At 37.4% G+C, this 19,043-nt stretch overlaps 1 protein-coding gene across 1 annotated transcript in view; it reads right to left on the minus strand.

Annotated features, from left to right (window-relative positions):
- The window catches only part of LOC139141602 (transient receptor potential cation channel subfamily A member 1 homolog), a 151,568-nt gene extending 138,503 nt beyond the window's left edge, over positions 1 to 13,065 (minus strand). The window contains exons 1-4 of the mRNA XM_070711196.1: positions 12,833 to 13,065; positions 5,188 to 5,362; positions 4,174 to 4,286; positions 3,895 to 4,044 (exon numbers count right to left, since the gene is read on the minus strand). Of these exons, the coding sequence (XP_070567297.1) occupies positions 3,895 to 4,044; positions 4,174 to 4,286; positions 5,188 to 5,362; positions 12,833 to 12,955 (561 nt within the window). The 5' untranslated portion in view covers positions 12,956 to 13,065. The remainder of the gene's footprint in view (positions 1 to 3,894; positions 4,045 to 4,173; positions 4,287 to 5,187; positions 5,363 to 12,832) is intronic.
- Positions 13,066 to 19,043: the final 5,978 nt, after the last annotated feature.

The raw sequence follows: 19,043 nt of genomic DNA on the forward strand, positions 1-19,043 counted from the left end.
GCATTGCCTAATCATCATCAACCAAATCATACAATTTCTCGGCTTCTTTTTCTCTACTTTCCAAACTTTCATACACGTTTAACTTCACTCTTGCTGAATTAAATTTTGTGAATTGTTCGATTGATTTTACTGTAAAGGTCTTTAAATACTGTATAACAAACAATTTTGTTTGGCCATAAAAGCTCTTACATTTGAATTAGAGTCATTTCATTTTTGATGGTCATGTTTTTACTCACTTTTTTTAATTCCAGTCTTTCAAGCCCTTGCTTTTCCGATTGATTATATATAATGCACAACAAAATTTAACAACGTATTCTCTAAAGTACATTTTTGCATTCGTAAAGATATTCATGTTTGAAATTGTCTCTGAGAATATAGCTTTTTCTTCTGACAGGACATATTCAAGTTTCTAAGGCAAGTTCACATGAAGTTTTGGCGCATGTTTATGCACAACTATACTGCTCGCCTTCAACGAAGCACCTATGCACGTACACAATCCTTATACTTTAAAGTTACGTAGTGAAGCACATATGTCATTTTCCTGATGTTCCCATGAATTATAACTCATCCTTTAACTTTATTATGCAAAATTCCCCCTCGCTTCAGTTTGGAAGTACCCTTTCTTGCAAAAACAAACTTACAAAATTCCTTATCCTAATGTAACACTGATGCCAAACTTTGTTTTCCTACGATTGCCTGCTATGGTGCTGTGTCAGTGTCTCTTGGGCCTGGTAGTCCTTTTAAACTGTCACATCTTTTAATTTCAAATGAATGCTGCTATGTGTGTTAATGTCATAGTTGCAAATTAATTCAATTATGAAATCGATTTGTTTGTGTAAAGGTATACTATTTCCAAAGTATTGATAGCAATGTACTATCAAAATATTCAACCACAATGGCTGCTCATTGTTAAAGATAAAAGTAATGAATATTCTCTCCTCTGGCATTCAAGTATTGTCCTGTTTGTAACATTAAAGCCTTGACCATGTTGTAATGTTTCTTATCACCTCTCAGATGTTTTCAAACTACTTTTGAATGCACCCAGAGTGTCATCAGCAGTATTTTCCTTGATTTGAACTGCCAAAGCATATTTCTGAGGATGTCCATGTCTGTAGAAGACACCTAAGCCCTACATAGGGCCTGCCAAATTATTTCATCTCAGCAAAGTCTGCGTCTCTCTTTTTGTCAAAATTCTTTATGACTAGTTGAAATAGACATCATTGTCTCCCTGGTAATCATCAACATTTCTGCGTGTAGCCGCAGTCACAGCGCTGTACGTTGTGATGGAAATATCGTTAACTTTGAGATCACCCTTCTGAAGGCTAAAGGTTTTCATAGTGATTTCCTTTTGTCATTACCAGCTTTAAAGAGCCCGTAACTTTGCCATGATTTTGTCAGTAAAATGTAGAGACCTGGCAGGTACGTACAGGCATCGAAAGTACAACACAATTCGCCACTGTTTATTCACCTTTTCTGATTGATATCGCCTTTGACCATTGCCATAAGGGGTGTGATTTCAGATGTAGTGGAATTACTAGGAATTTACGAAGTAAATGTTGTTTACACATGTTAAAATATAACACTGTGTAGCTCTGCATATGTAATCCCTTAATAACTGGTGCAGTGAAGCCAGTATAAATTACGTAATCCTTGGTGAGTTTCGAAGACACTACTAACACTGAAACAAAATAGTGGTTATATATAATAACCAAGCTAGGTTGCTGTATTTTTTGTGATTTTGACCTCTCAATATGCTGTAAGGTCAGTGAAGCACTCGCACGTGCTATCTATCGTATAATACATACAAATGTCGTGACAGAAATAGATACATTGCTAAACTTGACTTCAGATAGCCAAAACGTACCCCTGCTTTCTGGTCAAGTGATCATCATGTTGCACTCCTGTAATCAACCATCCAAGATAAAAAAAAACTTTCAACCATCCAAGATAAAAAAAAACTTTCATTGAAAGTACCCTCACTCTCTACAAAGAGAGAGAAACAATGTCTGTTTCAATTGTGACTCTTGTTAGTAGTTTCTGAATATCATATTCACATACTACATTTAATTCATTGCACGCCCAGTGCCATTATATTTGGTATACAAAGGGCAAGTTTCTGAGATCAATAAGCACATTAAACTACAAAGATGATTAGAAATTTGTCAAATAGACAAGCTGCCATTGCTAAGAATGTTTTAAAGTGTTATATACATTTCGCCTAGAAGCCTTGACTAATTTGAAGACTATTAAGTATGCACCCAGATTTATGTGAACATAAATAAGATGCCAACACCCGAAAGGGATATGAAAGAAATTGACTCGTGGATTTCAAATCCCACTTAACATCGACTCAACTTGCTGATATTTTGTCATAGACTAGAGTCACTCAAACATCACTGGGCAAATAGGATATACTTACAGGTAGAAACACATATTTTTACTGAATATCTCGTGATTGTAATATGGCCTATGATAACATTCGAAGGATATGCCTGAACTCGTAAGATATCAAATATCTTGTCATTTGCACAGGCAACATTAGTTTTAAAGTTGATCAAAAGTCACATATAAATTTGAGAATAAGATTTGGCCCCGTATTTACCCTTCTTCAGCGAGGATATGCTAATCCTTCAGGTAAGTGCCCAACCATAAGGAAAACCACATTAATATCGAGAATATATGACAAAGATCTATTTTTAACACGATTGGAACTAATTTGGGATAATTGGATTTTTATATTTTTTAAATTTCTCTAAAGTGTTAGGTGCCGTATAGCTAAATGTTGCAATATTGCAAATTATTCATTAAAACAAGTGTGTAAGTAAAAAGAAAAAGCAGATGAGATTACATTTGTAGATGAAATCGACATTAATTCACCACCCAATTATCCAAAATTAGTTCCCCTCGTGTTTTGGAGATCTGCTCTTGATCATGTTTACCTTCATACTCTAAATTTCAGATTTTGAACAAATTTTAAGAAAGATAGCCGGCGAGTATCATGATCATGACGTTTTCATGATAACATAAAATCATATGTACACACTAAAAAATAATTATGACAGTGAATTAAACATAAACAAAAATAAAACAGAGCATAACAATGTGCAATTCTGTGAAAAGCATGGTGCATCAGAATACTTAATCGATGTACAGATAGTACCACGATTGGAACTAATTTGGGATAAATGGATAGTGAAGTGATGTCGGTTTCATCTGCAAATGTAAGCTCATCTGCTTTTCCCTTTTCAAGATATACACTTGTTTTTATTAGTAATTTGTAATATGGCAACATTCAGCTATAGCACCATATACACTTTTGAGAAATTTGAAAAATATAAAGGTCCAATTCTCCCAAATTAGTTCCAATCGTGTTTGTTACCTTTTGCTTCATATTCGGGCTATTTTCAACCTTGTCAATAATTGCCGCACATATTTCATATGAGCCGCTCAGACATGCAAAATGCAACGGAGTTCTTTTTTCGTGGTCGAAGATATCAGCGTCGTCCATGTAGGTAAGTAAAAAATCAGCAACCGTTTTATTCCCGTAAAGGCAGGCCACGTGAAGTGGTGCCATCCCCTGTTCATCCTCAACCTAATGATTCAAAGTAATCCGTATGAATTATTCATGAATAATCAGGAATAAAAATGTGAAGAACTGACGATAACAAAAAAAAGATAAAATGGTTTGACCCACTCCAGTTGAATTAGGAACAGGCGTACATTCTTGCTGATTACCGACAGAAGAATTTGATCGAGTGTCACTTGACTGTGCATATTACTTATCTTGTTGCTTCTTTCTATAAGATTCAAGCATTACGGTCACACAACCAGCATTCGTTTTATATAGTTCAGGTGATACAATACAAAAAATGGCAATATTTGAGCATTAAATACCTGTGTAAGTTTGTTGAATTTTTTCGATATTTGAAACTCCTCCACCAGATGCCTGTTATCTTTCATCGCAGCTAAATGTAGTGCTGTAGAGCCGTACGAATCCTTTGCAAAACAATTTGCCTCCTTCTCGACGAGATAGCTGATGATACCCTTGTAAAAAATACATTGAACCATCATCATGTATTTTGTAGAAATTTGAAACCATCAGCCAAGTTTATGTATCGTTGGACTTTTGTATTGTAAAAACGATAAACGTTTATTGCAAAAAAGTGTACTTACAGAACTTCCCTTCACACCTTTCTTATCACCATCTAATATGTCATCTCCACTTCGAAAGTATTTTACCGCAAGATGTAATGGTGTGTAATTCTGCATAGTCTTCTGATTGACATCTTCGACAGGGCAAAAAAATATTGAATTTGCAAATGTGAAGCCTGCATATCGATTCAACATTAATCAGTGCTCACAAAATAATATGCTAAATCCCTTTGATTTGCGTGTCCACTTCGTACATAATAATATTGGTTGATTTGTCAGCTCCGTCCTTCAATAAGATATACCTTTTGTAATCTGGGACTTGTATCTCTATGGGAACGTCGCCTAAACCAATTTATGAACTACACAATTATTACCTCCGACAGAAAGCAAATGCAGTCAAACATATTTATCATTTCATAGCCGTGGGTCACTGAAGGCTGTCGCAATTAACTCACTGATGCGCATGCGTCAATCAAATGATTATTGGTGACTGCATCATCTGACTTCAAGGCCAAGCTCCAATAGTTTTTACTTTGAAAAAAAGTTTGCAATCAACGGTTTTATAATACTTCTAACTCGAACATAAATTTAAAAGCATCGGATATAGTTTTCTTAGGGATAAACCATATCACACCATTCGATAGCATCCAGTCACACGCTTTGCTGGCGGTCTTTTGTCAAGGGTCACCGTTATGGCACAGAATATGAAGTAGTGCGCTGAGTAGTTGATCTCACTGAGCTGACACATGAGTTGCAAGTGAGGCTGTCAACATCTGTGACAAAGAGGAGTGAGCTACAGTATTGTCATCTAAAACCAGTCTACTACGAACAGTGAACTGTCACTTTATTGAAAGTACCTGATTATCTGCACGAGGTTATTGGCAGAGCCCTAGTGTGATATAAATGTGAAAAAACTTAGATATTGGTAGCCAAATTAATACTTTTCAAGGTGATACAGGGTGTTCGTTTTCAAATACACTTAAGCAAAGAACAGTTTTTCCCAAGATGACGGCATATGCTTAGAAAACCTCTTACCTGCATTGTGTTCTATGAGAACTTCCACCGAAGCCAAATGATTGTGGCGAACAGCATGATGTAGAGGGCTTAACTTGTCCCGGTCGACACAGTTGACTGCCTTTCTTTTGTATTTTTTACCTTTTAAATCATTTTTCAGTATCGTCTCAAGTCTCTTGGAGTCCCCATCCTTTGCCTTTTACAGAAAAGATACAAAAGTTGTAGGCTCGTGTAGATTTTTAAAAATGGGTCATTATTGTGTGGTGGATAATATAATCCCACTTTCCGATGGACTGAGATGGAATGTCTCACACTCACTGGGGGATTTCCGTCTCACTGGCAAATATCTGTCTTGCTCGTGTGAGGCAGAAATTCCCTGATGAGTGTGAGACATTCAATGTCAGCTCGTTGGGTCGTGGAAAAATTTTCTCGTCCCCTTCGATACTTAAGAAATTGCAGCTATTGTATTTTATTGTAGAAAATACCATTGTCATCAGTAATCTTTTTGGTTTATATCATGTCTTTTCGAGAAACATAGTCTTCACACACTTAAATATAATGCTGTGCAAAACATGTTTAAACTCGGGAAAGTTTTCTTCTTTTTGCCCTGACAGCATTTAGTATTCTTAATTTGGCGATGTAGTAGTCAAAATAACCACACGTAATCATGCCTTGGTCAACCTTCAGACATATTTGTCACAGCGAAGAGTGCACAATCCCATTCGCTTTAAAGTGTATCATCTGACTTCCGTATTGTTCCATTTTTATAGTACCTGACTACCCATTTGTCAAATCATACACGCAACTAGAGGGCAAAGGGCCAATACGCATCATCAAATCAAACAACCTCCGTGTGTGGAGGGACCGTGGTCAAATGAAAATATATTTTGCTCTAACAATAATACAGAGTAGAGAACAAATCGATTGCACACTTGTATTCTCACTCTCCTAGCGTTCTAGGGACGTGATTAGTTAATCCCAATTACTGGTTATGCAGTCTTTGTTCTCTTCTTTTAAATTTTAGGCAAAATGGCCATCTTAACACTGTTCCTTTAATGATCTGATTATCATACGAGATGTGAACTGAATGTGCTCACATGTTTTACTACAGGTTCATTAATAGTACGCTTCAACGAACAATCAGATATCTGTTATATCATTATATTTAACAAGTTTCATCAACTTTCGCGCAGTACTCTCAGAGTTAAATCACTCATTATAAACTTTATTAAATGTGCAAATGAACTGTTTATTAACTTGACACTACTCAATGCTTCATGGGACAATTAGATATCTATCAGATCAATATCTGCAGCACGTTTCATCAAATTTAATTGTATTATCACTAATTACAAAGCTCATTAAATATGCAAATGGACCCTTAATTAACTTGATACTGTTAAACGCACAATGGGACAATTAAATATTTATCAGATCGATATCTGTAGCAGGTTTCATCCCTAATTACAAATTTCATTAAATATGTAAATGAACCCTTAATTAACTTCACATTACTAAATGTTTTACAACACAGTCAGATGTCTCACAGTACAATAAATTACCCATAAATCTCTTTGATCTGTATCATCGAAGGTTACTTTTCCAATAACTTTTTTCAGTTCTGCATGTAAGCACTAATGTGCAGCATCAGAACAACTCTTAAATAATATCAAGTAAAAGTACGTTTAGATATTTCTGTGAAAATTTCCAAATAACCACGAAACAACCATAAAAGTCACATTCTTTAGGTACTACAAATGCCATGCTTTTTAGGCAGCAAGTTATGACGAACTGAAGGGGTCCTTCTCTGAGAAATCTTAGAATGCAAATTTCTCCTGTCACTTCCACTTGAAAAATCAATATTCTTTTAGTTCATAAAACAGTGCAACTAGTCTCCCTATTTTCCATCACATTATTCTGTATGGCTGAAAACACATTCAGTGGAAAATTTTACAAAAATGCTATCTCCTCTATCAATAATGCATAATTTTTCCAAATCATTTAAAAGGAGAATGGAGAAGAATGGTGTGCTTAAAAGTATGTTTTCAAAATTTTGACAACTACTCTGTGAATTTGTCTGCACATGGGTGACATGGGAGACTTCACTGAGGAATCTGCGAGGATACAAATCATAATGAGTTATGGAAAATCTAAAGTACTGTGTATCTGTCTGATCAGTAACTGCAGCGGATTTCATCAAATTTGGTGCAGCTATTCCGGAGTTATATGACTAGTTATAAAACTCCATAAAATATGCAAATGAGCTTTTTATTAACCCGACACAGCCCAACGTTTCTCAATACATTAAGATATTTATCAGATCAATATCTGCAGCAGGTTTCACCGAATCGGTTGCCATAATTTTAGAGTTATATCACAAAATTACAAAGTTCATCAAATATGTAAATAAGCCATTAATTAGCTTCACACTACTAAATGCTTTACACCAGTTAGATATCTGTCGGATCAGTATCTGCAGCAGATTTTATCAAATATGGTGCAGTTATTTCGGAGTCATATGACTAATTATAAAACTTCGTAAAATATGCAAATGAGCTGTTCATTAACTTCATAATGCGCAATGCTTTTAGTACAATTACATATTATAAATCAGATCAATATTTGTTGCAGATATCATCAAATTTGTGCCATGATTTCGGAGTTTTATTACGAAAATGAAAAGATAATTGACATGACATTCACAGTATCACCATAATGTTCTGAGATAGTCATCTGTGTAAAGTTTCATGAAATTTTTTGCAGTATTTCTTGATATATATCGACACTGTCATTACTGTCTCCATAGGTAACCATATATGAAAAAAAATGATGTTTCATAACTTCATTAATATGCAAGCCACACTGACCAAAATCTAATCATTTCTTGCAATTGACATATGGTACCTGTCTACTTAATCAGACTTGAATCTGTTGAGGCGTTTTTGAGTTATCGTGTAAACAGACAGACAGACAGACAGACAGATACTCACACACACACACACACACACACACACACACACACACAGACAGACAGACAGACATTGCTATGACATTAGTCCACGTGTGTGAACACGTGAACTAAAAATGATGAGGGGGTTAAATGTGTATGGCTTAGACGAAATTCCTTTGCTAAATCGAGGTGTTCAGAAGTACAAAATGTCCCCCAAACTTCCTACTACATCTACAGAACAACTAAATCAAATCTAGGAGGGGTCTAGTACTGCGATTGGTTTTAAAGTATCTTCGTAGCATCACCAGGGTATTTTGAGTCACGAATGCAAACTGTGGTTTCTTGGCAAATCGTCATTGGATATGCTTCTTCTAAAATGAAGAATCTCCATGTCTGTGGGTTCGTACTAAAATCTTGTCGGCTGTGTGATAAAGGCCAAAGTCCACAGCATGAGGAACAAAGCGATCGGCCACAAAAACGATCCAAAGATAAGTATTCTAGCTTCCCCGCAACAAAAATGCTGACATCAACAACATGGATACAATATAAAATTAAGGAAGAGATATACTTATATCATGGAGGTACATTCGGTATCTCCATGTCAGCCATGAGGAACAAACTGGTTTTGAAATGTGGGGCCAAAAGGTCACGGTGGTGTGAGACACACTTCCGCGTCCCATCATCATGACCATGGCTTATTTTTAAAATAACAAATGGAATGTTTAACATTCCATTTGTTAATTTTCACACTAACAACCTTACCCAATACAGACACAAAACACATTAAAACACATACAAGACAAGAGGAATGATGTATGCAGCCACTTTCCAATTTACAATTACAAATCGTTTTAGTAACAGGCGATGGGGTCATGACCTTTTCGATCGCTTGCGAGATTGCACTATCACATACACAGCGACCAGATTTTTTTCGAAAATTCCAACTTGTAGATAGCATTATTTTTCAGAAATTTTGTTTTCCTCAAACTAAGGCTTAAAATATTTTTATTTTCACAATTATACCTTTAACATTTATGATTTGGTAATGTTTAATTAAAAAAATACCAAAATTCAAACAAGAATTGATTTTTTTCTACGAATCGTACGCATTTCGCAGAAACATGAGGCGATTAACTCCAAAATTTTCCTTGAAAGTGTGTTGATCGATTGTCCTGAACTCCCTCTGTTAACATATGCCGAAAAAATAAAGTTTGAACGTTGTTTACAAGTTGGAATATGCCGATAGATAATATAATCGATATTGGCGGGAAATGTTGATATGAAAATCATGTAACACATTTTATGCAAATTTAAATGACATAAACTGAAAGGACTATCAAAACTAGGTATGTGTACCAAATTTCATCAAAATATGGCCAGTAGTTTGTGATAAATTGATTACAGCCCGAAATTCGGTCTGGACCCTGCCTTAACTCACTTGCGCAGGCAAAGTCTACCTAGATCTGGCCAGAGAGTGGAAGATCAACTTTGGCGCCGACAAGAGCTTCGCACCCCTGCTTGGTTTCAAAAAGATGATTGTGGACAAACGCAGAGAGAGCCACAGAAGGGTGGATTTCGTCTATGTCGAGAAGTCCGTGATTACTGCAATGTGTTCAATAAAGCCAACAATTATGTAGCGAGGCCAATCTGATTTAAATCAGATGTAGAGTATGGCGACGTCTGAACTAGCGCAGTATTCTCTTGCTGTTGAGAGACAGGCGACAGCAAGAGAATACCGCGCAAGTACAGACGTCGCCGTACTCTACATCTGATTTTAATCAGATTGGTAGCGAGGCCAACCTCCACTGCAGGGCTGTGGGCAGACATCTGCACCTCTCCGAAAGATTATCTGCAAATCCTCCCCTGAAGGACACCAAATATATCTACGAAAAAGTGGTCAATGACATCAGCAACCCCCTCACGATGCCCCTCAATCAGGGTAACAACCTCAGCAGTATCAAGCTATGGATTACAGATCAGGAAGGCCAGCCCGTTGACTTAATGATTTCCCTTGCAACTTTCGTCTAGAGTTGGTATAGTATGATGGCCCAGAGCAATGCAGAGGCAGAACTTGAGGCCAAGTAGCGCCTATGAGAGATCTATTATGACCCAGCAGAGGGGTTTCGGGGTGGCAGCTCTTTTGAGAAGCGCAAAAGAAACGGGATGAAGATCAGCCATAAACAAGTGAAAGACTGGCTAGCGAAGCAGCCGACCTACACCCTCCAAAGGCCAGCCAGGCAAAGCGCTGTCTCCTGCAAAGTGTTTGTGACCAGAAGAGATGAACAATGGCAGAAAGACCTTGTAGAAATGCAGATGTATGCCCGGGACAACAGCAGGTACTGTTACATGCTGACCGTCATCAACGTGCTCAGCTGGTTTGCATGAGCTGGGCCTATGAATACAAAGACAGGCGAAGACACTCTTTCGGTGCTCAAAAGCATCATCAGCGAGAGCGGCCAGAGGCCCAGAAAACTACAGACTGATGAAGGGCAGAAATTCACAAACAGAAAGATGCAAGACTGGCTGGTGACGGAAGACATCCACTGGTTCCACACGTACAGCGGCAAGAATGCCAACTGGTGTCGTGGAGCACTTCAACCAGCTCTTGAAAGGGCTGCTTTGGAAATACTTCACCCACAAAAACACGCACACCTGGGTTGGCATCTTGACTGAGCTCATCGTGAATTAAAATGGCACCAAGCATAACAGCATCCTCATGAAGCCAAAGGACATGACAGCCGCGAATGACCACATAGCCTTGCAAGCCCTGTACGGGCAAGAATTCGCAGAGAGCCCTAGTTCCATGTGGGGGGAAAAGTGCGACTTTTCGAATTACAAGGGCATCTTCACCAAAGGGTACCTACCGAACTGAACAGAGGAGATCTTCACCGTCTCCAGGGTCCTTTTCGACTTGAGCCCCCTTGTGTACAAATTAATCGACCTGCAGGGTGAAGAGGTCGATGGCATGAGCAGCAGAAGGTGACGGTTCATGATGACTACATCTATAGTGTCAAAAAAGTGCTCAAGACGAAAAAAGAGAAGGGCAAAAAGTTCTTCCTTATCAAATGGAAGGGCTACCCGGACAGCTTCAACTCATGGGAGCCTGAAGAGAACGTGATTAAGCTCCATTGAAAAAGGAAGTTGCCGCACCCACAAGCATGGGTCCACAGCCTGAAGACAAGCTTGGCATGTTCCTGTTCCTTCAGCTTGCTGAGCAATCGCTTCACTTCTTTTTGTCTAGTTCCCTCCTGTATTCTTTGATGATGCTTTCATTGTCTGTCTTGTTCGGAGTGTAGAAAAGCATGAGCATCCCAACGTTCTCTCTAAACTCCTTGCTGATGGATCGGTCACATGGTTTTGCCCCATATTGGATTTTGTGAAAAGCCCAATTTAATCTTTAAAAATCTTCTTCTCAAGAACCACCAAAAATATTGACCTAAACTTTTTCTCGTATCATCCTTGGTATAAGCACTTTCAAGTTTGCCAAAGTCATATTGATCAGTAACGTGGTTTGGCCACCAAATTTTGTTACAATCCTCATTTAATGTTTCAATATCTTCTCCTGAATCAAAAAATGATTGAACTGAAATTTTACTCATTTCATCCATTGTGTGAGTCCTTTTTAAGTTTGAGAAAGGCATAGGGGTTGGTCGCGTGGTTTTGCGGCCTTATTGGTTTTTGCAAAAACCTATGATTACCAGCAAATAATGTTCAACAATTTTCTCCTCCAGAATCAGTTTGAACTGAAATTTTGCTCATGTCATCCAACATGTAGTTACTTTCAAGTTTGCTAAAGGCATTCTGATTGGTCACCTGGTTTGGCGGCTATATTGGATTTCGCCAAAATCTTTTTGTCAAGAAGCAACTCACTGATTGAACAGAAATTTAAGTCATGTCATCCTTACTGTAAGTGCTTTTTAAGTTTGCAAAAAGCATTTTGATCAGTCACGTGGCTTGGCTGTCATATTGCATTTTGCAAAAATCCCAACTTAGTCTTTAAAAGTCTTCTTCTCCAATAGCAACAAACTTATTGAACTGAAATTTTACCCATATCATCTTTGGTATAAACACTTTCAAGTTTGCCGCCATATCGGATTTTGCAAAAATCCCCGTTTAATCTTACAAAATCTTCTTCTCCGGAATAAAAAAAAATGATTGAACTGAACTTTTACTCATTTCATCCATAGTGTGAGTCCTTTTTAAGTTTGAGAAAAGCATAGGGGTCGGTCACTTGGTTTGATGGCCATATTGGTTTTGGGGAAAACCTATCATTACCAGCAAAACCTACAATGGACATGAGATGATGTTCAAAATTTATTCTTTACAAGAGCCAAGAAAAAAACATATAAAGCTCAAATTTTGACGTAGTATCATCAGTGCAAGTACTTTTAACTATGGCAACTGCTTAGGCCCCACCAACGCTGCTTGCAGCTTTAATATGTCTGTATATTGATTAAATTCCTAACAAACTACTAAGTAAAATCATTTAAGATAAATTAACTTACCTGACAGTGGTAAATAAAATCATAAAGACAATTTACATATCTTAATCGAGGATATAACATCAGATACTATATCATGACATGTTACAAAGGAGGATATTCTTTTCACAAATGACAATTTGTGCGCTGCCTTGCACTTTAATAGAAAAAAGGCTTCGTCTGTAGACAGTAAAATGCATCCTATTAAATACTGTAGGATTTCCTCCAAACTTACCGCCTGCAATAACTGTTGTCGAATCCAAGCTTCCACTGAATCCCCTTCAGTCCCGTCGTTGACAGGTTTTGACGAATCGTTACCAAACGCGGATTCGCTTTCCTCAGATGACCCACTAGCCATTATAGATGGCCTATGTCAGGCAACTACTTGATTCACAAGGTATACAAGAAAGATTATTATACCCGCATACGTACAGGATGAACTTAAATGACTGCCGCTGATATTGTGTTGAACGCTGTCAGTATCTGTACCAGGTGAGTGAGGTTACACAGGTTATATCAACAGCACAAACCTTTTGAGAATCTACTTATAATGTTGACTTCCTATCACACCAAGTAAATCATTCTACAGATGACTTCAAGTTACAACGAAAAACAACCGCACAAACACGTGGAAGTCCAGTATCCTCGTTATCTCAACGTACAGAATAGGATGTATCTTACAAACAATAGCAGAAGTCTATATTTGATGTCACGATCATATTGAACACTTCACCTTTGCCCTAAATTCCATTGCCCACTATGGACTCATAATAAAATAGACCAAAAGGCCAAAAGGAGAGTTTTCCATAGAAAATAATAAAAAATAATCCATATGTTCCGTTGCTTGAACACATTTTGATATTGAGTGGGAGTAACTACTGCATTTGATCTATTATTGAAATTACTAAGTAATACAACTATTCATGCAAATACTGATGCGCAGATTTTTTATCTTGAGGAAGTCAAAGTACTAGACCTAATGTCAACAGGATCTAGGACGATGATTAAACCTTACTGACAAAGCTGCCAAACTGTTAGTAAAGTAAGAAATTATATAATTCTGTTCACGTTTAAATATGGGGGACAGAGCTTACCAAATAACCACTGTGTATATTATCCACAAAGGTAGCATTTCATCTTAGCATGACATATATGGTTTTAAAGATGATGCATCCATTTGTTCAATATTAAATGGTACAAGTACATCGGCACCATATTGTCCATGTATATGTCAGGAATTATATTACTGCTCAGTCTCCCTTTGGGGAATAGCTAGCGAGAGGACGTCGGGATACAGAAACAGAATAATGTCTTCAAAACTCTTCAAAGATAACACCGTTTATTTCTTAAACGTTGGTGTTATGTATTGCCAGGTGCTGTCCCCTCTTCTCCCATATTCGTAAACATACCTCTTACATGTGGTGGTTATTAACATGCAAGTAAAATATAAACTCATCGTGTCATCCTCTTTACATGTGGACTTCACGCGTGATCAGACTATCTCACATTCCTAAGTCACTTTTTCATTATCATGTTATGGGTTTGTTCATGATTTCTTGATTTATTGGTCACTAGGCGAAATGTAACAAGTGAAGATATTACTTAATAGCAAAGTTGACGTCAAAGTGAGTCGTCTCTATTTTAAAGCAATCAAAGCGAGTTATCAAGTAACTTTTTTATCAAGGAAAATGTTTATCCACCTTATCGTTGAACCGAGTGGTATTTGACTGACAGTACGGCGCATCGTTTATCTGAAATTGTCTTAACTTTGGCCAAAAATAGTGATCTCCTAAAATCTGCAGCTCACAACCATTTAATTGTAAAGCACACTCCATTGCAAGTTTTCGTCGGTGTAGACGTTAGAAGGTTTATGTTTCGCGTTGTTATTGTACCATTGGTCAAGCGCTAACGTACAAACACCCTGGCATTTTTCTTCACAGTTGGTTTTTCGAAATATTTGGCACCCCTGAAGTTCATCTAACGGTATATATAATGTTTCGTTTACAAGAGAGTATTAATGTGTGAAGTCCGCACGAATTCGAGAGATATTACCCACATAATATTGGCACCGGCAACGTTCAATACCGAACGTTCGGGACGCACAAAATTATGTACCCTATACCATTCTCCTCAATTTACTTGAGTTGCTAACAAATAGTGGTCATCAGTGTGATCGCAGCTGGCTCGGGTGGTCAGGCCGACATTACAATATTTCCAGTAAGATATCACAATATGTTAAATCTACAATGCGTTCCGGTGAATCGATTTGTAGTTAGGTTGTCCTCGCACACCATGACCTGACCTTTGTTGACGACCTGATGGCATGTAGGAATATATGTTGTTTTAAAGCTTACAGTGGACTAACCTAACTCACCATAACATATCTCAATACTGCAATGGGAAGATTAACGCTAGCTGTACAACGCTGTGTAGATTTTAAGAGAACAAATTTTAAAACTGAGGGGAAGTGTGATCAATTGGTTGATGGTATTCCAATAGAGCATTTAATGTATGAAATGCGGATGTCGATGATTTGTATACATGAATGAAGACTCAGAACATTTATCTGTCTCAGGAACTTAGAATCGTTAACAAACACTTCACTTTGCAGCTATCACCGTCACCCTTAAATTTACCTCTCTGTCGGAAATCTTAATTTTGCTGAGATGAGACATACCGAAACAAAAAATCATTACGAGTAGAGGTTTTAATGATGCTAAGACAAAGAGGAATGAGGAATGAGGAGGGAATCGGTTCATCAGGAATGCAACATTTGCTATCACAAATAAAAACTCAATGCCAAAATACAGAGCACACCCAGTTTGGAAATATGACTATTAACCTAATGAATTGAATCCTCATGCATCTCAGCAGATGAGGCGTATGTTTCAATAACATTAACTCTGATTCCTGAAGTGTTACTGGAAATGTTACTACGAGGACATGGAAAAAAAATCAACACCTTTATGCTTCACATAAACAGTTACAGAGCCCAGATTTGAGCGATTGCCTCTATTGCCACGGCCGTCGTGGCCGAAGACAGAATTATAAGAGCATGTTTCAGTGAGTTGTTAAGAAATGAAAAAATGTGTGACAAATGAAATTATTTAATTATACAAAATTTGCCATTATTACACCCAAAATTTCAGAGATTAAAACGTTTATTTGGTGGAATATTTTAACGCTCCAGTATTGTCAATTTTGTATAACTTATAAGTAGCATCTAATGTAGCCAGGAATTTACAATGTGCATAATATGCGTGCTGACAGTTAATGGCACCTGTCTATGCCTTGACTGATAAATCAAAAAGTCTACTGATGTGTTTAAAAATGAATCAATTTAAGAATTTACCTTAGGAATATGGCTCTACAAACTGCTTATGACAGAACTGCCCAATACATATTTATTTTTTCTTTGCATGCATCACTAATAATATGCGGCTTATGATAAGGGGACTTGAAAGTTTTTGATCATATAGATGGAGGGGGGGGGGTTTGAAAATTTTTGAGGGTATTTAGGGGAGTCTAAAAATAGGAAGATTTCAATCGTGATTCCTTCAACTCCCCCCCCCCCCTATTTGTGAACGCAATCTTTCGGAAATCCCAAATTTATTTTTATCCCCATAGTTAAACACTGAGGTGGCGGCCATTTTGAATTTCAAATATCTCAAAATATTTGGTAATTTGTTCCAAACTTTGCACGGTGACCCCTGATTTTTTTCTGGATTTGGTAAGAGAAAAGTGAAAGTTTCACTGAGGAAAGTTTAAGCAAAAATTTAAGTCTTGCACTTTCGAAGCGCATACTACCTTATTATATCACTTCTAAAGAACGTTTTGAGCGACACGAGAATGGAGAGTTCAACATGGCGAAAAAATGACGACAGCCACAGTGCGAAACCAGAATAATGTACAATGCTTTATGGTCGTCAAATAATTTCTGTCCTCTGTATAGTAAACACCTATCGCCTGGTCATGAGGGCTATAGCGCCCGTCTATTACCCCGAGGGGCCGTGTGTCACCAGAAACACATCGCTATTCCCCGAGGCCGTGGTAACACGCGGCCACGAGGGGTAATAGACGAGCGCTATAGCCCGAATAAAGACCAAGCTATAGGTGTTTTATAACACACCACATGCTCATGTTGTATTGTTATATAGTTTTTACTGTGTTTTGATATTTTGCACCGCAACAATCCATTGTGACAAGTTCACTAGGCGATGTTTCCACAGCTGTTTCAGTTGTACGTGGTACCACTTTCTTTCAAAATATATTCTAAACATACCTAGCGACATCCTTGGTTGCACTTTAATCTTTTCCGTCGATGAGCTGTTTAAGTTCCTACGCTGTTGGAATGTTGGAAAATGTTGGAAAATCTGTTTTAGAGAATGTGTCGTCACGCACATCACGTTCTAGTCACCCGCCATTGTTGCAAAGATGCAGACGACACTACGGTCACGTGATCAAGCACTTTTCCAAATTTGGTCAGGACTATTTCCCTAGGGAAATAGCTTTTCGAAAAATGCCCTCTGACGTCACTTTTGTCGATCCGGTGGGGACTAGACGTATCTATTTTCTAGTCACGTGACGTATTCTGGCGAATCGCGACAGGGAATGAGCATGTGGCGTGTTATAATCACAGCTATTATTCGTACTTCAGCATAAAGTATGAAACGTTATCTTGTAACTTCAGTAAAATATGAAATAGAAACCACAAATAGATTTTTCTTGATAAAAAGAAGGTGTTTTACCCTGCCGTTGTAAGAATATGGGTGTTCATTCAGAACTATCATTCCACCTGACACACATACTTCTGACCTTTATTTTATAATTTTCATGATATTAGAAAAATGCTTCAAAATAGAATTACTTTAATCCATTACTTCGTTGATGCGAATGTGTTTGGTACAAATATATGTACCCGTGATTTTATTCTTGTTTTTGTAAGATTATGGTTGAAAGTTTCACCGAGAAAAGTTTGAGCTAAAGTTTAAGTCTTTCACTTTTGAAGTACATACTACCTTAGCAATATACGGTGATACCGACATCCACTAGCAGTGACGAAAACCATGTTAAAACTCTTGACACATGAAGTTAAATGGAAAAACCCATTGACACATAATTACATGCACTGATAACATATTATCTTCCGAGATAATGGAGTATTAACCTTTAACACATTGTTATTGAAAGCAGAAGGACGTTGAAATTATACATGTTGCAAATTGCAATTTTACGATTGCGTTTCCCCAGAGATGACGGTGACAAGATATTTACAAGTTGCACAAATAGAGTGGCGACAGGTAATATCACTCCCACAGCAAAGGGAAATTATATAAATAAAGTCGAGATAATTCTGTCTCCATGTACAGTATGGTATTTTGCTAAGGTAGTATGTACTTCAAAAGTGAAAGACTTAAACTTTAGCTCAAACTTTTCTCGGTGAAACTTTCAACCATAATCTTACAAAAACAAGAATAAAATCAGGGGTCACTGTGCAAAGTTTGGGACGCAGAGAAAAAAATTGCCCGACATTTATCGATATTTGAAATTCAAAATTGACACCCTCCCTGCATTAACTCTATAGAGATCTAACAAAACTGAAACTAATTTGGGAGAATTGGATCTTGATATTGTTCAAATTTGTCAAAAGTGTAAGGTGCCTTATAGTTGAAAAAATGTTGCAATATTACAAATTACTCATAAAACGAGTGTATAACTTAAAAAGAACAGCAGATGAGCTTACATTTGCGGATTAAAACGACATAACTTCACCATCCAATTATCCCGAATTATTTCAAACCGTTTTATATTAAAAAAAAGAAGGTGAAAAGTTTTCTTACTCCAAGAGCTTTAAAATGCGCCCTCAAAAGTGGTTGATCAGAAAAGTACTGTATTGTGAAAATTTGAGAGTCAGAATATCTGTCCCCTTAGCCCATTCTGCCTTAAAAGTAGGGGAATCGATCCCAGGGATCGAGTTTGTTCTAGTCTGTAAGAGGATTATGAAGGTGTCATAGCCTTTTGTTTTTCTTTGAAATTGTTATCTTAGTAAGTAAATTTCCTTGCACGACAATCTGATGCCTGAACCATGCCTTTAAAAAGCTGACAATACCGTGACAGTAACGTAACTTCGGAACGTTAACGCAGGAACACAGAGTTCATTTACTATCGATCCACGCGTCTTGCATCAGAAACGCGTTTCTATAGTATCAGAAAGCAATGGTGTGGGATCAGAAAAACATATTTAGAAAACGTTGCCCGGTATCACAAAGCATTTACATGGCATGAGAAAACTATAACACGTATCAGAGTACGGGTTGCTAATTTAGGCAGGGATTACAAGCCATGACAACAATGTTTGCAGAAGATTTCTGTCGCCAGAAGCGAATGTCGCGCGCTATCAACTCCATCTTTTGTGTTCCATGGAGTTCCGCGTCCGAGTTGCTCAC

This window comes from Ptychodera flava, chromosome 10, assembly GCF_041260155.1.
Source record: "Ptychodera flava strain L36383 chromosome 10, AS_Pfla_20210202, whole genome shotgun sequence".
In the NCBI taxonomy this organism is placed as follows: domain Eukaryota; kingdom Metazoa; phylum Hemichordata; class Enteropneusta; family Ptychoderidae; genus Ptychodera; species Ptychodera flava.